Source organism: Gobio gobio (assembly GCF_949357685.1).
Source record: "Gobio gobio genome assembly, chromosome: 15".
NCBI classification, from domain to species: Eukaryota; Metazoa; Chordata; class Actinopteri; order Cypriniformes; family Gobionidae; genus Gobio; species Gobio gobio.
This window is the reverse complement of record NC_137108.1, coordinates 18,943,899-18,967,669: the sequence shown is the minus strand read 5'-3', so window position 1 is coordinate 18,967,669 and position 23,771 is coordinate 18,943,899. Positions and strand designations below refer to the sequence as shown.

At 37.1% G+C, this 23,771-nt stretch overlaps 1 protein-coding gene across 1 annotated transcript in view; it reads right to left on the bottom strand.

Moving 5' to 3' along the window:
• The window catches only part of kel (Kell metallo-endopeptidase (Kell blood group)), a 29,377-nt gene extending 5,865 nt beyond the window's left edge, over positions 1-23,512 (bottom strand). Inside the window, exons 1-11 of the mRNA XM_079837480.1 lie at positions 23,291-23,512; positions 21,724-21,892; positions 21,338-21,637; positions 11,527-11,654; positions 11,119-11,277; positions 6,824-6,895; positions 6,512-6,700; positions 686-840; positions 469-586; positions 263-358; positions 64-162 (exon numbers count right to left, since the gene is read on the bottom strand). Coding sequence (XP_079693606.1) covers positions 64-162; positions 263-358; positions 469-586; positions 686-840; positions 6,512-6,700; positions 6,824-6,895; positions 11,119-11,277; positions 11,527-11,654; positions 21,338-21,637; positions 21,724-21,892; positions 23,291-23,317 — 1,512 coding nt within the window. The 5' untranslated portion in view covers positions 23,318-23,512. The remainder of the gene's footprint in view (positions 1-63; positions 163-262; positions 359-468; positions 587-685; positions 841-6,511; positions 6,701-6,823; positions 6,896-11,118; positions 11,278-11,526; positions 11,655-21,337; positions 21,638-21,723; positions 21,893-23,290) is intronic.
• Positions 23,513-23,771: the final 259 nt, after the last annotated feature.

The following is a 23,771-nucleotide window of genomic DNA, read 5'->3' as shown; positions in this document are numbered from 1 at the left end:
AAGATTATCAGAACAAAATCCATACGCAGTTTCATTTGGATATGGTTTTGGATATGGTTTTACTTTATTCAAAATAAAGCTTGAGGATTTGTTGTCCCTCCAGCTCAGATCTGTTAGTTTCTTCTTGAGGGATGAATAAACATCATGAATCAACTCTTCCGCCTGGCAGAAAGAGAAAAACACTTGTGTCATTGCTCTATTAAATACATATTCATGCATAATCAATCCTTTATTTCTTCATGAGGTCCAAAGCAAAATGTACCTCTTCCTGTGCATGTCGTTCTCTAATTGTATGACTGAGTAAGGCGTCAAATCCTCGCTCTGTCTGCTGAACACATTGCCACCAGCGGGGCATCTCCTAAAATCGCAGACAGTATTATGAACAGCGAATGAAATATATAATGCAGTCGGAACTGCTTCACTTCACACAAATAGGCTTTGTGGGGAATTAATTCAATGCCGACCCACCTCCTGTGTGTCTCCGGTCGCAATGGAATAGTTTCTCATTGTTTGGAAGAACCTCGAGTCCAGCGCAGGTATAAGTGTTTGCAAAAGACTTAAGATCATGTATGTGTGAAGAGGACCTCTGCAGATTTATACACAGGCACATACGGAGAAACAAAACATTTGTATCATTTATCAAGATCTATCAAATTTTAAGAAACCATGCCAAAAAGTGACTTACACCTTCTCATGCTGGACTTGCCATTGGTTGATTGTCTGGGACATGTGGATAATGTACGGGAGATTGTGGACTAAAACAATATCTGATTGGCTGATAGGAAGAGGCTGAAATATGGCTTGAAGGCAAGCAAGCCAATCAATGGCTGGAGCCCGAGTCTGTGAGGGGCAGGAAAAACAGCTCCTTTAGATCACAAGTCATACATTATTTTGGGTTAATGACATGATATTAATTTATTTTTATTTTATTTTGTTTTAGTAAATTTTATTAATGTACTCAAAAATTTAATTGATGAGCTATGATGAGCATATTTTTAATTTCTGAAATAGAATTCACATATTTTGATATCTTTGGTGGGAAATTAAAAGAATTGAATTGGCTAATTAAAAGATTGAAATTCTTAAAAGGAAAACCTTTATTAAGTAGTTTGGCATAAACATGTATTATTATAGAATTTTTTTTTAATCAAAACTTCATTGCTGATTAAAATTTGAAAAAATATTGTCCACCAAATCCAAGGCATGTGGTCAACAAAATCATAGGTCAGGCCAACATTCAGGGTTGTTAGTTATTAACTAAAACTGAAATAAAAATGTATGAAATCTATAAAATGTTATAAAAAATTTTTAAAAAATAATAATAAAAATGACGAAAGCATGTAACAAATGTACTAAAATTTTAAAATTATTATTATTATTTTTTTTAAATAAATGCCAATTCAAAAAATTAATAGTATACAGGTGCTGGTCATATAATTAGAATATCATCAAAAGGTTTATTTATTTCACTAATTCCATTCAAAAAGTGAAACTTGTATATTATATTCATTCATTACACACAGACTGATATATTTTAAATGTTTATTTCTTTTTATTTTGATGATTATAACAGACAACTAAGGAAAATCCCAAATTCAGTATCTCAGAAAATTAGAATATTACTTAAGACCAATACAAAGAAAGGAGTTTTAGAAACCTTGGCCGACTGAAAAGTATGAACATGAAAAGTATGAGCATGTACAGCACTCAATACTTAGTTGGGGCTCCTTTTGCCTGAATTACTGCAGCAATGCGGCGTGGCATGTTGTCGATCAGTCTGTGGCACTGCTCAGGTGTTATGAGAGCCCAGGTTGCTCTGATAGTGGTCTTCAGCTCTTCTGCATTGTTGGGTCTGGCATATCGCATCTTCCTCTGCACAATACTCCATAGATTTTCTATTCTAAGTTCAGGCGAGTTTGCTGGCCAATTAAGAACAGGGATACCATGGTCCTTAAACCAGGTACTGGTTGCTTTGGCACTGTGTGCAGGTGCCAAGTCCTGTTGGAAAATGAAATTGCATCTCCATAAAGTTGGTCAGCAGCAGGAAGCATGAAGTGCTCTAAAACTTCCTGGTATACGGCTGCATTGACCTTGAACCTCAGAAAACACAGTGGACCAACACCAGCAGATGACATGGCACCCCAAACCATCACTGACTGTGGAAACTTTACATTGGACCTCAAGCAACGTGTGCCTCTTGTGTGCCTCTCCTCTCTTCCTCCAGACTCTGTCCCTGATTTCCAAAGGAAATGCAAAATTTACTTTCATCAGAGAACATAACTTTGGACCACTTTTTTTCCTTTTTGTCTTTAGCACAGGCGAGACGCTTCTGACGCTGTCTGTTGTTCAAGAGTGGCTTGACAAGGAATGCGACAGCCAGAGGTGGACAAAGTACACAACTCTATTACTTGAGTAAAAGTAAAAGTACCACTGGTCAAATATTACTCCGTTACAAGTGAAAGTTCTAAAAACTGATTTTTACTTAAGTAAAAGTACAGAAGTATTTGTTTTTAAAAGTACTTAAGTATCAAAAGTAAATTTCCTTTTTTATGTCAATGCATTATTTTATTATCGTTGCATTGTTGTATAAATGCACGCTATGCCATCATGGTGGTTTAAGCCAGTCAGTGATGCTCCATCCGACATGCTAGCATACGACTACCTTAAACTCATTTCTTTACATTTGTGTAGAGTGTGTAAAGTATTTAAATTTTCAATTTCTTTTATAAACGTTACAAAGCTCTTTACAAAGCTGCTGTCACTTTAAGGCTGAATGCATGGACCCTATACTCTGATACGCATACGATATTCTCTCTCTGTTTACTCTTCTCTTTCTCCCAGACATTTACATTTGTGAACCTTTTATGAGACATGCATCAAAGTGTATGCCAACTAAACTAATCTTTAATCTTTTGAGAAAACTGAAACATACTTTTTAAGTACGGCACACTGCGCAGAGGAACCGCCTTCTTCCAGTTTGCTGTAAACTGATCAGTGTTCAAAAAATGTTGGGAAACTTCACATGAGCCTATACAAGAGTGATTACTGATAGGCTGTCTGCAAAAAAAAAACTTTTAAAGAAGAAAAAAATCATCCACCGACTTTAAAAGCTGCTACAGAAACGACTTTCTACTTTGAGGATCTTGATAGAAATGTAGTGGAGTAAAAAGTACGATATTTGTCTTTCAAATGTAGTGAAGTTAAAGTAAAAGTATCCCTAAAAAATAATACTCCAGTAAAGTACAGATACTCAAAAAGTGTACTTAAGTACAGTACTCAAGTAAATGTACTTAGTTACTGTCCACCTCTGGCGACAGCTGAAACCCATGTCTTGCATACATCTGTGCGTAGTGGTTCTTGAAGCACTGACTCCAGCTGCAGTCCACTCTTTGTGAATCTCCCCCACATTTTAATGGGTTTTGTTTCACAATCCTCTCCAGGGTGCGGTTATCCCTATTGCTTGTACACTTTTTTTCTACCACATCTTTTCCTTCCCTTCGCCTCTCTGTTAATGTGCTTGGATACAGAGCTCTGTGAACAGCCAGCCTCTTTTGGAATGACCTTTTGTGTCTTGTCCTCCTTGTGCAAGGTGTCAATGGTCGTCTTTTGGACAACTGTCAAGTCAGCAGTCTTCCCCATGATTGTGTAGCCTACAGAACTAGACTGAGAGACCATTTAAAGGCCTTTGCAGGTATTTTGAGTTAATTTGCTGATCTGAGTGTGGCACCAGGTGTCTTGAATATTTAACCTTTTCACAATATTCAAATTTTCTGAGATCAAATCAACTTAATAATCATCAAAATTAAAAGAAATAAACATTTGAAATATACCAGTCTGTGTGTAATGAATGAAAATCACTTCACTTTTTGAATGGAATTAGTTAAATAAATCAACTTTTTGATGATATTCTAATGCAGGTGTTTTGAGTTAATTAGCCAGGGCTCGACATTAAGCATGTTCACGTGCTTGTCCTTCGGACAAGTAAATCTGTCATCCACTTGTCCGAGTAAATTTGTGCTTGTCCGGAAAAAAAACAAAATATATATATATATATATATATATATATTTTTTTTTTTGTGTGTGTGTTGTAAACAAAATTTATTCTGAAGCAATATTCTCACCAGCTTTGACATATGCAAATTTGTGATATTTTTACCTTTTATAAAGGGCATTTTCCCCCTAATCTTATTAAATATAGGCCATGATTCAGCTTTCCTTTTATATTCTTAAATTGGATCAATAAATTAAATTAGAAGACGACACTGGCTGTTACCAGTCAAATTAAATAATTTACACTGAAAAATTACAACTGCAATACAATTACAATAATGTTATGAGATTGTTTTAAATATTTTTTTAAATATATACAAATAAGAAATGTTGGAAAGATGAAACTTAACCACCAGTAGGTGGCAGCAGGTGACCGTCTGAATGAGTGAGTCATTGAGTCGATTCGTTCAAACGGCTGATTCATTCAAGAATGAGGCAGTAGGCGTTTCTCAATGTCAAGGAAGGATCCTCGGAAGCCAGAATTCCGAGGATGCTACGTCATCGACATCTGTCGAAGGACTGTTCCAATGTCGAGGATCCTCGGAATTTCAACCAAGGTCTGAGTCCTTAGTTAGAAAAATATGCCATATACAGGAAAGGATGCATACGAGTAGACTTCGCGCACTTTGCGCTCTCAAATCACCCACAATCCTATGCGCGCAGCTTTGCTATCTTGTTCAAAAAATACAAAATATCGGACGTTGGCGGAGTCGGAGCGTTAACGGAACAATATGCTTTCAAGTGTAAGTATTTACGTTACCAAACATTTGTTATAACGGTAGTAAATATAAGCAAAGTTTAACTTTTAAATGCCAGTACAAATGACTACCGTATTGATATTCAAATTCAGTATTGAATACAAATGACGTTATTGATGGCTAACGGACCTTTTCACTGACGTAATGAGGCAATGACGCGCACTTGCTAGCCTGTTCCATTTATGTGTTCTCCGAATGTTAAAGAGGAGCCTCGCCTTGCCTCTGAAGGAAGTGACTTGGAAGGACCAGTCCTGCAGAGGAAGGATCCTTGACATTGAGAAACACCTAATCGTTTACGAATAGTTCATTGAATCTTTGATTAAATCGATTCATTGAAAACCCTGAATCATTCACTAACACGCTGTTGGTTACACGCGTTCTGCTGTGATCTTTTTTGTTCTATTTCAGCAGCGAAAATAGTTCCAAATTTTCGCTGCTGAAATAGAACAAAAACACTCAATATTGCATCTAAAATGTAAGTAACTTAATGTAAATAATTGTTTATGGAACTGTCATATGAAATCAGTGTCATTTTCAGTCGTGATGTTATTCAGGAAAACAGCACTCTTGGTAATGTGACGTTGCAACTGTATCATGTTATAAATATAAATAAACTCCACATTTCTACATTTATACGGCAGTGTGTTAACTGAGTTTCTCAGTGAGCCGCGCACATTTGTTGTGATTTCTCCTCGAGAGGCTGCGGAGCGTCAACAGTGCAACGTTAGTTACCGTCAGTTCATTATACATTATATATTATCATCCACTGTCAATCGCTACTTACAGTAATGAATGCAGAATCATTCTTGCATTTGGGTGATTCCCTAGTTATTTTTGTTAATGACATTTTATTCAGGATACTTGTCCGTCAGGCAAATAAAATTCTCTTTCACTTGCCCCTTCAAAAAATCCACTTGTTAATGTGTTAATGTTAATGTTGTTAATGTCGAGCCTTGAATTAGCTGATTATAGTGTGGCACCAGGTGTCTTCAAAATTGAACCTTTTCACAATATTCAAATTTTCTGAGATACTGAATTTGGGATTTTCCTTTGTTGTCTGTTATAATCATCAAAATTAAAAGAAATAAACGTTTGAAATATATCAGTCTGTGTGTAATGAATGAATAAAATATACAAGTTTCACTTTTTGAATGGGATTAGTGAAATAAATCAACTTTTTGATGATATTCTAATTATATGACCAGCACCTGTATAAATAATACTAAAATTACATTGTTATATCACATGTTATGACCTTTTTATGACTGTAATATAGTACTACTGCCAAAAGTGCTGAGTCATTCAATTTAAGCTTTTCTTGAAAAAGGAATAAATGTTTTTCCAAAACCATATAAAAACAATTATGAATACAAATAGAACATTTCTTTAGAGCTTTTTCCCCCCATGACATATAGTAATCATCATAAATTAGGTATTATTCAAAAGCATAAACACTCAAAATTCTTGAAATTGGACATTGCATTACTATGGAAACGGTTCTTAAAGGGCACCTATTATGCCCCTTTTTACAAGATGTAATATAAGTCTCAGGTGTCCCCAGAGTGTGTCTGTGAGGTTTCAGATCCAAATTCCTAACAGATCAGACAGTTACCAGGTAAACTAGATATATTTGTAGATTGTTATTGACCAATTTATATACATATGTCAGACAGGAAATCCAATTTCCACACAAACACACAGACCTGTAGCTCTTGGATGGTAATTCTATGGTAGAGTAACTTCTGACTGAGGCGGTAGCGAAGAGGGGACGTGGCCACAGCGAGAGTTGTGGACAGAGATATGTAAAGACCACAGTTCATAGTGGTTGCATTGGAGGGAACACCCAAGAGAGCCAAATACTGACCACAGGACAAATAGAATGGACGCAAATACTGAGAAAGAGAAACAGAAACAGACAACAATAAAGATGTTACCAAAATACCAAAGAACCCAGTAGCAGTAGCCACCCTAGTAATGTGTAAATTCTGGTGCTGAGCTGAACAGAATATACCTACCCGGGTACTAGCTTTGGATTTATGTGTCTTGCTATTCCAGTCGATAGGGAATTGAAAATGAGGCTCATCAATCTATAGAAATGTAAACGGACATGTTTAAAGAACATACAGAGCACAAAACAATCTCAAAAACTAGAATAGACCAAAATATTGAGGATTCATGTAAACAGGGGTGTAATACAAATCATTGCCCAATTACACTTTTTCTCAATCGGTTTGGCTCAATTCTCGAATTAGATTTTTTTTCTTCTTAAAACAATAAATTCAGATCTCTGAACAATAACTTTCTTGTTCAGATCAGATTTGAATTTCATATTGGTTTAAGAAAATGTGTGCTAAAGAGTCAGTACAATTGTACAACTAAATGCACATGGCTTGTTGATCAAAACTGCTAAGTTAATTCTCAGAGAATTAATTTTTTGACACTTCTTTGACAAATTGTCAAACTCTTCACAACTTATAAACATTCTTTCATTGTGTGAGCCATCACATGCAAAATTATCCATTCAATTATCTAAATCTGTCAGACATGGATGTATAATATATAAATATCTGACATGGAATGTTCGCAATGTCTATTAAATTGGCAACTGACCTGCCATTGTAATGAAATAGGAATCACAATCTTACTAATCAGCCAATAAAGTTTGGAAGCACGCATATGGATTTGCCCAGCACAATCTCTACCATTTTTTAGCATGGAAGAACATCACAACCTTAAAAAGCAGCATTTGTATTTACATTTGTATTTACTTTTTTTTTGTAGAAATGTGTTGTAAACTGAAAATTCACAGTTGCTTGTGGTAGAGAAATCTGAAGATATGCAAGAATGTGTGGTGGTATTAGGAGAAGACATAATAATGTGAGTAAAAATGCACAAGCAACTGTGAATTTTTAATTTGCATGTAGCATATTTCTAAAAGAACACATGTACATAGGGCTGTAACGATTTGACCAAAAATAAAAACCTTGATTAATTAAACATTTTTACCTCGATTACGATTAATGAACGATTGTTTTGCTTTTTTGTTTGTTTGTTTTTGCTTTCCATTTTTTTGCCCTCATAGTTCACTGATAAGGTTTGTACTGTAAATATTTTCTACTATTAAAGGTGGATTCTTTTTTTTTTATGAAAAAGTGAATTTCTTTGTGATTTTTATATTATTGAAGGAAATGGTTCACTTTCAGCAGTTATTGTCTATGGGGCAGATTTCTGCTTGTTGTACATCAGATACAGATAAATGAACACATTAGGCCTAAATTTATTTGAATGCATTAATGAGAGAGTGATTGTGTGTGTGAATTACTCATACCGTCTCTATTCATTATGATTGAAGCTGTGGTTTGTACTTACTTCAAAGGTTTTAAAATATATGCCTATAACGGTTGAGTTTCTAAGCTAATTTAGTGACTTTACTTTAGTCACAGGACAGCGTTGACACTGCGTTTCTGCACTGCGTTTCTGCGCTGCTCTCCGTGCGTGATCTTCACGTGATGTGCGAGCTTCTGTCTGAGTGTTCGTTTGTCACAGTATATCAGGCATTAGTTCAACATAATACACATCTGATGGTCTAATCGCTTCAATGTTCAAACTGGCAGGCCTTAAAACACATACAAATGACAAAGCTTTGTGAGGACGCAGGTGAAAGAGGTCTGCCTTCAGGGCGCACGCGCACGTTGTCAGAGACGCGACACGGCTCGGCTCTCTGTGTCACAGAAAAAAGCTGAACACTGAACGGACAAGTTTTCCGTATTGTTGTTTTTGAATAGTGCACAATCGCTTTAAATGTTCAAACTGGCAAGCCTTTAAACGCATTTACTTGACAAACTTTATGAGGATGAAAGTGAAAGCGATCTGGCTTCGGGGCTTGCGCGCGCCGTGTGTGTGTGTGTGTGTGTGGCAGCGTATAGGCTATAAGAACGACAATTAACTGACCTGTATAAACAGTGTAAAACATGCAGTTACAATAGTGATTCTGGGCATCTATTAACAAAGATAACTGCTCCTGCATCTCTCTGTGTGCCTGCAAACTGCACTTGATGTGACTGACGGGGCGGAGTCACGTGACTAAAACCGAAATAACCGAGAAAAATACGTCGGTTAGAGGTTCTGAATTTCGGTTTCAATTATTTTTCGATTAATCGTACAGCCCTAACAGTACATTAAAAAAAAGTAGTAAATTTTTCCCTACTGTTGAAATCTGTATCTAAAATGCTTAGTTTGATCCACAAGAACATTCAGCTAGACAAAACTGACATTTTTGTATAGTATAGAAAGAAGACACTGTAAAAACAAAACAACAACAAAAAACATGAAATTTCTATATAGCAAATATTTTCATGGTGAAAAAAAAACATCTAAAGATTTTGACAAGTGTGGCTCACGCCATGACAAAAACACTTTTTATTTTGGTGGCATTGGCCAATTTACTAACACAAACATTAAGTTTCAAAGTATGAATTAAATGTTTTGGGTGAGTAACCGCATTTTGCATACATGCAACAGAGTTCTGATGTTCCAGCAAACAGGTGTGACATTTTAGAAAAAGTGATTTTAGAAAATGCTTACTAGAATTAAAATATCATAATCAAATTATGCATAAAAATAGGAAAGAGAAGTGTGCCTGTCAAAACCATTTCATGGGGTCTTGACAGTTTTTTTTACACACATTTCTCAATACTTAGGTCTCTTTTTCAAAACTCTTCACACACAGTTTTTCACACAGTACCAACTTTCTGCTTGACACAGCAGTACATTTCACATCCAAAATGTGCTAAAACTACAAAAACACTCATACATATCTCAAATCAAGTCACTGTCCCATAACACTAAGGTTGACACCCAACAAACGTATAAAGCAATGGTCTAAAAAATTCTAACAAGACGAAGCTTTATACAATGTTTTCTTTTGTAAAAAATGTTTTGAATTCAATAAAATATGTTACATGATCCATTTTTACATTACAGTACAAATCAATTCCTAAATTAATTAATTCCAATTCCTAAACTGTCCTATTTTGTAATGATTGTAATTTAATTGAAAGACTAACACCAAGTGTTCAGCTATAGTTTTCAGTTTTGATAGCATTTAATTTTTTAGATTTGGAATTTATTTCAATATGCTATTAGTGTAGAAATGTAGCAAAAAGCGGTCTTGTTCAGTTCAGTATTATGTTAGGTTTTGAACTTAAAGTTCTAATTTTCCTTCCTTTTGACATGTAAGAGGTCATTGTACCATAAAACATTCAGTTGAAATGAAGACATCACTGCATTCATACACTCAACAGACATGACTGTCATTGGCTACAATGCTTATCACTGCAACATTTCATGCCACGGGAATAGATCTAAATATAATGCTATAATCAACACTTTTCACGATTCGGTACCCTCGACAGCTGTAATAGTAAAAACGTAGTTTCTTGGGAGAGTTCCACATACTATATTTCATATGCAAAGATTTTATCCAATCAAAACAGTGGGCGTTTACACTGAAGCCTCACAGCAGACACGCCCCTTAAAACAGACCATTCAAATCAGAGGGCTAAGAGCAGGGTAGGAAATAACCATTTATTTCTAAATTATGACCATTTTTGATGTAAAAATTATACTAACATTATAAGGTCACCTCAGGAAATGCTTTGAAAAGAATATGTTAGAGATGCACCGATCGACCAGCCATAAAGCAGAATCGGCAACTGGTTTTTCATTTTATTTTGTCATTCTATTCCGGACTTGAGCACAAATTGAAATATTACGAAGTCTGTAAACAGGACATTAACACAGTCTGCTGATTTTATATTTTCACAAATCTAAAGTCAGACCATTCTGTTTTTTCTTTAAATCTTAAAATTATACAATCTATGTGTGTAGCGTCCTTGTTTGGGTCTGGATTAAATGAAGTGGTTGCCTCTAATTTTGTTTTTAATTTAAGGACATTTTGGCCTGTTATAGAGCAAATAAACAATACATTAATTTGCTTAAAACAAAGAAGAAAACAAAATCGGCAATCGGAATCGGACGATTTGCTTGCAAGAAAAAATCAGAATCGGCAATGAAAAATCAAGGCCAAAATCAATTGGCCTGTAGGTATATAGAATTGTGGTGGTGGTTGTGTCTTTTGAAAGATGTAGTCAGTGAATTAATTTGATGCCAAAGCTACAGAAAATGATCCACAGTTTAGCCCAAATACACTGCTTTTATGCTCACTGTGTGAAGAAGAGTGACCAAAGCATTGAGAAATGGGTCCCAGCGATTATAAAAAAAAAATGTAAATTAGTAAATTAGTGATCACCTGAATGTAGTGTTGATTCGAAGCATTTTGCTCTTCACCAGGGTGTGGCCCTACATACACACTGAAGAAAGGAAATGTGGAGTACTGGCTCATCAGCAGGGCGAGGGTGGTGTTAAAATCGTTTCGATTCCATCCACCTGATACTGCCCAGCCACCTAACTACACACACAGAGAGAGAGAGAGAGAGAGAGAGAGAGAGAGAGAGAGAGAGAGAGAGAGAGAGAGAGAGAGAGAGAGAGAGAGAGAGAGAGAGAGAGAGAGAGAGAGAGAGAGAGAGAGAGAGAGAGAGAGAGAGAGAGAGAGAGAGAGAGAGAGAGAGAGAGAATAAAAAAACAAAGAACACTGAAGCACAATACATGATGCAACAAGTTTTTTGTACTTCTCTCATATCCCAAAAAGTGTGTGTACCTGCTGGAGTAGTGCGAGGAAGGGTTCTGAACCCACTTTCTCTGGAGATTCTGCATCCATGCAGGTCTTGAAGAATTTCTTTGCTTTCTGTTCTGCAGCACTCATAGAAACACCCTCCTCAGGAGACTCTGATCACACAGAGATCATACAGATTGAAATGGCCAATTCGTAGGTACATTATGTCATGTTGATCAAAATATATTATATGGGTTCAAATATTCTTAGCCCCCAAAACATCTAGACCAGGGGTTCTCAACTCTGGCATCCACTTTCCTGCAGAGTGTAACACACCTGAACCAGCTAATCAAGGTCTTCGGGATTACTAGAAAGTTACAGGCAGGTGAGTTTGATCAAGGTTGGAGCTAAACTCTGCAGGAAAGTGGACATTGAGGGCCAGAGCCGAGAACCCTTGATCTAGACACTCATTGCCTAACTCAGTGGTGTCAAATGGAGGGCCACTGTCCAGCAGATTTTAACTCCAAACTTAGGCCATGTCCACACTAATACGTTTTCGATTGAAAACACATCTTTTTCTCTCCGTTTTAGGCCTTGCGTCCACACCGTCTTTGCGTCGTAGAGTGGACTGTGAAGACGGAGGTATTTGAAAACGATGATGCATGTTTAGTCAAGTGACGCATATTTTCCCAATAGATATGTATGTTTATACCCCTATTGTGTATGTGCTTATGTGCTATTCCCTTTCACACAGTTGCTAAAATATGTTACTTTGCACACCTCATATCACAATTCTGCAAGGATGACAGAAAATGTACTCACATTTGCTGTCCAGTGGGAAAACATGAGAGCAGTTGCGTTTTAGACCAAACATAATAATGGTTGACCGAGTGCGACCTGGACGTATTAGTGAATGGTGAGATATTTTGCTAAATAAAATTATCCTGCCAGAAGAATTGTGTGATAACTTTATGATGTCTGTATCATCTCAGTGAGCTTTTGTGAGGTTTTTTGCATGCGCAGTAAGGTGAATTTGGTGTTTACTGACGTTTCAGTGTGGATGAGAAACTTTTGGAAAACGTTAGTGTGGACGGAGAGCGTTTTGAAACGAAAATTCAATTTTCAAATCTATCCGGATTAATGCCTTAATGGAACATGCCTTATTTCAAATCGCCCCTATATTAAATAGGAGCCTCACAATTTGAGGGGACAGCCATTTGTAGTGGTCTGAAATCATATAGTGGACGTTATCTAGTAACATGTGTACAACTGATGTATGCTCAATGGCTAGAGAATACCCATAATGCACTGTGAGAGTTGCGCATTGATTGAATTCCCGCAACTCGCTAAAAGATTGCGCCCACAGCTGAATCATCCATCCATCCATTTTCCAAACCACTGATCCAATGTGGCTACAGCGTAATATCATACAGATATACATTCCTTTTTAAATGACTATTAAATTGTTTAATTAAGGTTTACACATGCTAGTTTCCATGACAGAGTTCAAGATAAATCTTTTCATTACTACTGGAGCTGCCTGCCAGTTTGCTACATTTCAAATGATTGTTAAACAGCAAGTACAAACTTTGCAAAAGCGGCAGCCCTTCCGACGCACTCAAGTGTCCGAATTCACTCACTTGTTTTCATTCAGTCATTCAAGTGGACTATATTAGTGTAGGAATGTAGGGAATAGTGAATGAGGGTATAGGGGGGCGATTTCGAACACATCACTAGTCTTCAGGAAACTACCAGGCAGGGGTTTTGGAGGTGGTTGGAGCTAAACTCTGCATGACAGTGGCCCTCAAGGAGTGGAGTTTGACACGTCACATTAAAGGTCCCATGGCATGGCATTTTTCTATTATTTTATAATGTTTCCTGAGGTGTACTTATATTGTTAGTATGACTTTTACATCATAAAATGTCATAATTTAGAAATAAAAGGCATTTTTTCTATACTGCTGTTTGCCCTGTGGCTGAATGGGGGGGTCTGCATGCAACAGTTTACTGTACTGTTGCATGCAGACAGTACAGTAAACATTACCATAGAAACAGGAAACAGCAGTCGGATGGTTGAATGAACAAATGGTATAAAGATGCTCACTAAAAAACAAAGACCGATTGTTCTCTTATTGATAGAAACATGATCAGCTAGAGACCTGGTATTCAGGCATCTTAATATCTAAGCAATAGCTCACTTCAGGCTTCAGTATACACTTATTATATCATACTTAAGGGGCACTGTTCATGTTGGGCTGACAACCTCCTTAACTGTGATATAATAGACACATAATCCTGCTTGAACTGAGCATTTGCTTTTATAAAATGGTTAAGTATGGCAAAAACAAAGTGACTGACTACAATTTGATTTTTGTCACGGTTAGATCATGATTTTCTTACTTCAATTTGTGGGACAATATGTTATATCTCCTTTTTCATGATCCAGCCTATATTGACTTATACAGTTGTCTTTCTTCCCACTTACATTAATATGTTGGTAGTACAGTGTCAGAGTAAATATCTGTCCATATTCCATGTGATTGTAGGAATAAGTAGTTTTGGATAAAAAAAAATGTATTAATGAAAAAAGTATTATTAGGATTATTTGCAGGGAAACCAAAAGATTGTCATATTCATGACTTCAGGGAAGCTGAAAGATATTCAAGTCTCTATTTGACTTTTTCAAGTCTCTGGTATTCCTGTAGCTACACTGTTGTTTTTGAAACCCAAAAAATATGGGGCATGAAATTCAACTGCAAATCTTTCAACTGTCTGACACAGATTTTTTTAGTTTTTAGTTGTATCCAATATAGTCTTATGTCTTTATCTCTTTGCTCTCCGGAAATCTCTTACAGCATGACTGAATAACTGTGCCAATGAGGATTCGACACTGCTGTGCCACCCTTTCCCACTACCCTCTCACATCACCAAGGCATCACAGAGGGCTTTCGGAGAATCGCTGCTGTGCTATCCTGTCACACCACCCAAACATGGACTGCCTGTTTTGTTGTTGTTACAGTATATATAAGACACAATCAACAGAGGGGTTAGCTCTTGTAGATTTTGTTTTTCTAAATATAACGTCTTCATCCAATATTTTTAAAGACGATTGTATTACTTCAAATGATATTTACTTTGTTATGTTAATAAAACGAGTAAAAACCATGTGAAAATCACCCATTAAATGAAGCCTCCTCTAAAGATGTGTTTTTCATTTATAGGCCTATGCAATGTGAACATGGTTGTACAGTGGTGGTCCAGACACAAAAAATCTCTGTAAAGCTGCTTTGAAACAATCTACATTGTTAAAAGCGCTATATAAATGAAGATGACTTGACTATAACATTTACAGTAGGTTTTAGTCTTCACTGACCCAATATGCTTGTAAATCATTTAAGGGCATATATGCAAGTGAAAGAGTTGCAATGCAGAGCCCTGCTTCACTGTACCTTTGTACATTATGATGTACATTTGTATTTAAAGACATAAGTTGACATCATCCAATTCCACAAAAGTAGTGCCACAATTCAAAGATGTGGCTTACCATAAACTATGATGTAAATATCTGAAAGTGACAACAAAGGCCCTTTTATGGTGCCGGAGGAAGGAGTGGTGTCCTGCCAGTCCAGCATTTATTTGAAGAGAGAGTGATGGTAGGTGACTGGGGCCAGTCTTGCTACTATCATCAGTCCTTAAACCCAGCACACAGTGCACAGGCTCACATCCTCCAGGTATTGGGGAAACTCTGGGAGGCCCTGACACGAGTACTAGGGTAGTACCAGAGTACCAAAACTAAATAATTTAACTTCACTTTTATTTTTACTTTACACAAGTACCAAGAGTACAGAGCACTGCCTTTCCCTGGTGGTTCATCAAACAGAATTAAACCCAAAAAAGCACTAAAAGATCTGAAAGTCCCAGGGCTAGAGATAATTTTTGACTGAGTAAGGCTAGGTTTCACACACAAGTAGGTCTACATAACTAATGAGAACTACAAGCTGCATACAAAATATTTCATCTACTTTACTAACATAATAAGTATATTACAATGGAGAAAAATGCGAATGAAAATAAAAGGTATACAACTTTATAGATTTGTTTTGGAAGAGTTTTGTTTTGACACAGAAGGGGTAACAGTAGATGGTGGAAGCTGAGAGTTTTTAACAGCTACAGTGCCATAGAAAGAGGAGCTGGAAGGCACGTGAAGTTCTGCACACCCTTCAAACTCAGTGATTAGCTTCTGTTGGTAGCAGTGCTTGCCTTCTCTTTGATATAAACACAAGTCAAAAGGTCAAACCCTTGTTGCCTGTTGTCCCACAGAAAGAGTCGGTGCGCAGAAGGGGGTAGAGTGACCTCTGCTGGTTGAGCTTCCACATAGCAAGACATATCTTACAAAACTAAAATGTGAAATAAATAATAGAAACTAAAATTAAAAAAAATAAAATTAGTTCACTTGTCTTAATCTGAAGTTACAGGTCACCAATGTTCTTACAAATGTTTAATTCTCCCTAACAGCCAGAGTTATTATTTTATTAGTTTTAATTTTTATTTCAGTTAACTTAAGTGTTTTTTTTTTTTTTTCTCACACCCAGTGCTACTTTAGTGGCACTAAAAAACGTTATAGTTAGTCTACAATCACCTCGTTAACTATAGTTACTTCTATTTTGAAAGTGTTACCGGTTACTTTCGCTTCCAAAAAAGGAATAGACCACGTGACTTCCGTTTTTGGTTTATAAACGAAAAACTAATTGACTGAAGTTCAAAACGAAAAATGGACCGTTTTTAATTGGTTTTTCGTTTTTTGATTCTGACACCAAAAACGGTTATTTGGTTTTTCGTTTTGAAACAAAAAACAGAAAAACGGTATTTTCGTTTTATAACTCCAAACTAATTACGGATTATCCAGAGATCCCCTGACCTGTAAAGCATATTTTCCATACATTTCTATTTGATTTTTTTTTTTGTAAATGTGCCCTGAATTGATGAATTGCTCTCAGGTGAATCTTGACTTTCACCTCTGAAGGGGAATGTGTGAAGCGTTATATTCTTTCCACGCTGCATTGCAAGGTAAAAGATATCCGATGTGGATGAGAATCTGTGGCCCGACAGGCCGAGACATTATTAGGTGAAGAAAGACTGCACTGTAATTCCCCATATTGTGATGCATGTACAGTACAGGCATTTTACCTGTCTCATTGTGTATTGCTGTACTCCCAAATACATTGTACTGCAATGTGTTGACAAACAAACAGTAAAAGCGTAAATGTGAATCATGTCCAAACTCTTGCAATCAATATCCCATGTACAGTATGCGTAACTTTGTACTATTGAAATTGATACATGCCATACAGAACAAGTGTCCATTTTCAATCATTGTCATCAAAACTGTAGCCATGGTTTACATAAGGAAATACTGACAAAGGTCACTGCTTTATTAAGCATCTTGTTTGTGAACGATGACACAAGGCAGGGCCGGCCCTGACCAATTTGCTGCCCTAGGCAAGATTTTACTTGGTGCCCCTTGTATCAAGGTTTAGCACTACACATTATCAGTCTAAGTTGTGGAAACACTCGTACTGTTTTATTTTTGTAATGCATTGATGTTTTATTTTTATTGTTGTTGTTGTTTTATATGATGTCCAGTCCATTCTACCCCATCATTATGTTCATGATATTATTATTTTTTTTTATTTGTTAAAGGCTGATGATAGTAAAACTGTACAAATATTACACCTATGCCACATTACAGCCTAAACACAAATAGCAAGAGTAATTGCATCTAACATTCATGCACAAACTATTCATTGAGAACTAGCAAAAGTGTTTGTTTTCCAGTAGATGGCAGCAATCTTCCACTAAACTATGAGCATTCATGCTTTCACCAGGAATTCAACTGAGAAATTTTTATATTTAATGTGAATTTTCCATAAAATGTTGCCATTTTAAATAAACCTGTATATATATATCATTACTAATTTCGGCAAATACATTTTAAAATTGCTATACACCCCCTTAAAACTGCACAACTGCAGAGTAAAAACATTAGGCTATTAAAAAAGTGATATTACATGCGTTTAATATTTTTATATTATTTATTTTTTACAAAATCACACTGGCTGTGGCCTCTGGAGAACCCAGAACAGCTGCTTGCATAAAGTTTAAGGTAAAAATAACTGGAATTAATTAGCAAACATTAGTATTTTACTACTATGCAATTAAATAAACTGTTCATTAACTGTTCAACTAATTTGCCTACATCCCTTTACTTCTGTCTTTACACAGCAAAAAATGCTCTTCTTATTTATAATCTTTTTCTTGTTTCCAGTCCAAATATCTAAAAATTCTTAAATCAAGGTGCATTTACTAGATGAGTAAAATGACATACTTCATTTTGATTTGATTTTCAAGTAAACAAGAAAAATGTCTTGAGTTTTTGCTTAAAACAAGCAAAATTATCTGCCAATGGGGTGAGAAAAATAATCTTATTTCTGTTTGGGACAGAAACAAGATTTCAATCAGAAACAATATTATTTTTCCACTCCATTGGCAGATAATTTTGCTTGTTTTAAGCAAAAACTCACTTCATTTTGATTTTATTTTTCAAGAAAACAAGAAAACTATCTTCTGTCATTTAACTTATCTAGTAAACGCACCTTCAACCTTGATTTAGGAATTTTAGATATTTAGACTAGAAACAAGACACAAATACTACGAAAGAAGAGCAGTGTATCCCTTATCTTCCCTGCATCAGAGGGCTTCTGTCTTTTTTTTAGACACTTCAATTCGGCCATCCGTCATAAATAATCAGGCAACACCTGGCTGCGAACGGCCAAGCACCCTAAAAAATGAAAGCAACCCTGTCTGCGTTGGATGCGGCGAGAGGTGACGCGACACAACAAATTCCCCTAACGATAAACTGATCGCGCGTTGTATTTCTGACGCACTTCAAGTAGATCGGCGGGGGGAGATTGATGAGGCGGACCGGAAAGATGCGGGGACTTAGTTACGTTTTTTTTTGTGCTTTATTTGGTAATATTTCAAATTAATATTAATAAAATAGTATCAGTAATACATTTTGGCGCCCCTATGGATGAGTGGCGCCCCTAGCATTTGCCTATTCCGCCTATGCCACGGACCGGCCCTGATACAAGGACTTGACATTCTGATAGCATTGATTTGTTCATTAGCATAAATATTTATATCCATTATATCCTGATCATTTTCAATACTCGCAATTCCAACTCCTGACTCACTACAGTGGTTTTGATGAAACAAGATATTTTTATACCAGGGGCTGAGCCTATGCGAAGGCCGTGGTGAGCTCGTGCTGGAAGGTGTGGGTAGTGAGCCATTGGAAGAGCCAACATGCGTCACAATGACCAACAACGTCCATTAGGAAAATTCAACTGCAGTAGCCACCCTTCAACCTTAAGAGGGCAGCACTCAGACAGTTTTACACCATATATTATAGAATTAAAACCATAGACTGTAAAAAAATATGGACATAGTGTCCATGACGTCACCCATAGGATTCTGATGAGCCATTCTGAAGCGCAACGTAGGGTCGAGCTGGCCGTTGCCATCTTGGCAGCGCGTGATCGCGCGTCACTCCCGGATAACAGAAAATGGGCAAAAAGGGCGGGACGTGGGCGAAGCTGAAGAGACGCGATGACTAACAGACAGCAGATAAATGGCTATCCACCTGTCACTCGAAGTGGCCACGCCCTTAATTATGCAGAACTTTAAGGCTTTATATAATGTAAACGAATGAGTTATGAAAAAATTCACCCCCCTCACAGTTATCATGAAGGGCAAAATTAGCCGTATAGACCAAAACCACAATTTGTACCAGGTTATACCATGTTTTAATCTGCTGTAAAGTTGGGCATTTTAACATGGGGCTCAATGAGATTCTGCTCCCTTCTGGAGCCTGTCCCTAGCGGCCAGTCGATGAATTGCAGTATATGTCACTTCCGAATTGGCTTCAAGAGAAACTGTGGGAGGTTGCCGCTTTATTAAAACACTTTATACCCAAATGTCAAAACATTTACTCGAATCAATGAACAGCATTAATAAAGCCCCAGTCTTGCAGATCATTAACTAAAAAAAGTTGTTTTAGGGTTTAGTTAACCTTTAAGGATGATTCAAGAAATGTACCAAAGCGATAAACTGCAAGACAAAACTTTGAATGGTGCCAAAGTCTTGCCTGATAATTGAAAAAGTCAAGCCTTGAACAGAGGGAAAGACAGAGAGAACGATACAACTAATAATAGCTGGCTGTCGTGCATCCTCAATAAACAAGCTACAGTAAGTCCAAAATGCAGCTGCTAGAGTTCTTACTAGGTCAAGAAAATATGATCACATAACACCAATTCTAACATCTCTACACTCACTGGTTACCTGTTAAGTTTCGCATCAATTATCAAGTATTGCTACTGACCTATAAGGCCCTAAATGGTTTAGCTCCTGTGTATTTAACTGATCTTCTATCGCCTTATAACCCATCACGATCTTTAAGATCACTAAACTCTGGGCTTCTGGTAATACCGAGGATATCTAAGTCCACTAAAGGACGTTTTCATATTTGGCACCTAATAATCTAACCTTCCTAATAATGTTTGGGGCTCAGACTCACTCCTCCAGTTTAAATCTAGATTAAAGATGCATCTCTTTAGCCAGGCATTCACATGATGCACCTCCTAACCTTGTACTCAGTTATATCAGTGCACATGATCGTTATTGCGTAATGCTTTGAACAGCAGCTACGCAAATTATTATTCTGTTCTGTTTTATCTCGGGACGCCCATCCCGAGGTAACTAGAGAGTCCATCAGCTCCAGTCTGGATCCAGCTTCTCGTAAAGACTTCAGATGACCATCACCTGTGAAGAGACGACTCAACTCTTGCGAGGACTTCAGATGACGCAGCTCTGCATCAACACGCACCCATGCTCATCTCTATATACCCTATTCATTAACAACATGTATTCTTATTTCTGTGCCATAGTTATTATATTGATTAATAATAGATTGTTAGCTAATCCATGTGCTTTGTATATGTGCATTTCTGAAATGCATAACATGTACAAATCAATTTAAATTGAAATGTAGACGCATGCATTTTCTCTGAAGCTGCTTTGAAACGATATGTATCGTGAAAAGCGCTATACAAATACATTTGAATTGAATTGAATTGAATTGAATTGAATAATAGATAGAATGATAGACACATAGAGGAATGCATTCATTGAATGACATTGGATGGATGGATGGATGGATGGATGGATGGATGGAAGGAAGGAAGGAAGGAAGGAAGGAAGGAAGGAAGGAAGGAAGGAAGGAAGGAAGGAAGGAAGGAAGGAAGGAAGGAAGGAAGGAAGGAAGGAAGGAAGGAAGGAAGGAAGGAAGGAAGGAAGGAAGGAAGGAAGGAAGGAAGGAAGGAAGGAAGGAAGGAAGGAAGGAAGGAAGGAAGGATGGATGGATGGAAGGTTGGATGGATGGGTGGATGGATGGATGGAAGGATGAATGGATGGATACATAGAAATTGAAATTCACCCTCATTTCACCTTCATCTATTTTCTAAAATGAATCTTATTGATATTGATTAATTCAGTCATCCGTTTTTTTGTATTAATTTGGGCTTCTAATGTTTAATCAAAATGTCATCACTCTATCTTCCTTTGAAATGACAGAGCCTCCATCCAATCTATAACCAATGTATAGATCCAAGTCTAGCAAGCACAGCAAACCAGATTAGGCCCAGGAAGATAGAGAGATATAAGCAGACATGAAAACTGAAGACACTATGAAACCATGTCATTGGTTCTGTTTTAGGTATAAAAGTGGAATTTCACTCACCTAGTATTTCTTTAATGGCTTTTAGTAAAGCAGTCTGTCTGTCTGGAAATGTATCTAGCCGTCCGTCACTTTTTCCTTGAACATCTGCCTCTCTTCTCATCCTCACTTCTCTTTTTTTGTCCAGTTCTCCATTGTCTTCATTGGAGGACCCCTTGACACTCTGTCTCCCCTTGTTGGTGGAAGATCCACCTGCTCCACAGGCAAATAGGAAGTAGTCACAGGGGCGAGAAAACGGATCCATTGCAACAGAAAAATGCTCTGATGCTTTTAGACAGGCAGGAGAAAGGCAAGGTGGAGCAGCTGAAAGACAAGAGATAGAAATCACAACCACTGTTACCAATGAAATTAAGCTATACCAGAATGAGGCCTAGTTCCCAGGTTTGTACCTGATTTCCTTTGTGATTCCTTTTGCAGATGGGAATAGATGCCCAAACCTAACGTAGTTCCAAAGAGAGAGAAGGCAAAGAGAACTAATAAGCGCCTGCGGTACTTGTTGCATCCCACTGGATTTGGCTCATCAGAACGAGGCTGTTCCTCTGGCGTTGTGACCATTTCCTGTGGGTACATATTGAGATGAACGTGTTGTACAAAAATGTCCATTTAAAAGCACATTTGGGAAAAGTTGGAATGCATAACTCATAGACTTTATTATGGATTAAAAAATTACATCGGCATCCATTGACATCCAACCACAATGAGAGCAAGTCCAATGTTCACTAAAGAACAATGAAAATGAATGCAATTGTCTCATTAAACTTCAAAAGAGTACTGCACACTGAACACATAGCCTACAGCTAATAATTATGTTATGTGGAGTTATTTTTATAATCTTTCCTGTATCATCATTCCACTCATTTGTGAGTGTGTTCATGTTTTTCAATCCCATTAGCGACTTCAACCTGAATGCTCACATACTCATGGGACCTAAATTGAGGTCCCCATGAGGAAACAAGCTTATCATACAGAATGATTTTTTTTAAATGTGAAAATGCAGAAAGTTTTCTGTGATGGGTAGGTTTAGGGGTTAGTGTAAGAGGAGAGAATATACAGTTTATACAGTATAAAACATACATCTATGGAGAGTCCCCACAAAGATAGTGAACCAGACGTGCGCGTGCGTGCGTGTCTCCGCGTGTGATTTTTGCTTTTATTTAGATAAGTTAGTTGGATAACGTTAACTGACATGAAGCTTATTGTGAAAAGGGAAGTACCACAAGCCTCAATTCCATTTCAATATGGAAACAACCGGCAAAGCAATAAGACAAAATCGACAACAATATTACAGCAATATAAAAACTGAAGTTCTCTGAGGTATTTCTCAGTAACGTTACAAATGGCGGCAGTTAGGTTTTTACGTAAGAGACGAAGACTGCGCGCGCCACATTTGTCGAGATTTTGCTGGGGATAAAAGATACATTTTGTAATTTGTCAATAGTAGATATATGAAACACATCTCACATAGAAGTCACGTTCAAAACAATCCGCTTTGTGTTGGTGAACGTCGATTTCAGTCACCTGAGTGAGAAAAACGATGGACGACGGTGTGAAATGCCTAATGTTGCGAATGACCAATCAGAATCAAGTATTCCAGTGAGCCGTGAAATTGAACAGCATCATGAACTTCAATCGCAATAACACGAGGTTAAAGTACCTTACGCACGGCCATAATGTAGGTCATGGACAGTGAACCAGAAGTCTTACACCACGCCATTCATCCATTACGTTGGCCTAAATAATTTTCTGATTAAACTCAAAACTTAATATTAGGCAACATCTTACATATCTACAGCATACAAGTGCATGGCAATGCTTATGGGTGACTAGTTATCTGATTCATGGCATTCCCTGATCCCAGCCCACCTTCTGTCATTTCCTGTGACTACTATCACTGTCATATTAACACAACTGGAAAAAGCCCAAAAAGAAACAATTGGCCTATCTTAAAAGCCTCACCTGATGAACAGCTGGGTTCTCGTCCATCTTGTTCTTCTTTCTTCTTTTGTGGCCGTTTGATCAGGATTCTTCCTACATATTGGTCTTCCAGTGAAGCTTTCTATTTCGTCACACTGTTCCTCTTTCTATATCTTCCTCCGTCAACTACAAGTCATCCAACTACTATCTTCTCTCATCACACTCGCTGTTCACTCTTTCACTGACTGATAAACATATGTAATGAACTGGCTTCCCACAAGACCCCTCTCTTTTACACATACATAAATGGGGCATTTCTGGATGAGTTTCCTGAACTTCACCATTTCTTAATTCAATTGCAGTTATGAGGGCCAGAAAATGATTTTGCTCCAAAATCCATCAATTGGATCAAGCCACCCAATTTAAACATGGGAAAACTAACACTAAATGGGGAAAAAAGGCTGCAAGTGCATTTTTAAAGCTTCATCAGTGCAGGAAGTGGCATAGTTAATATTCATAAATG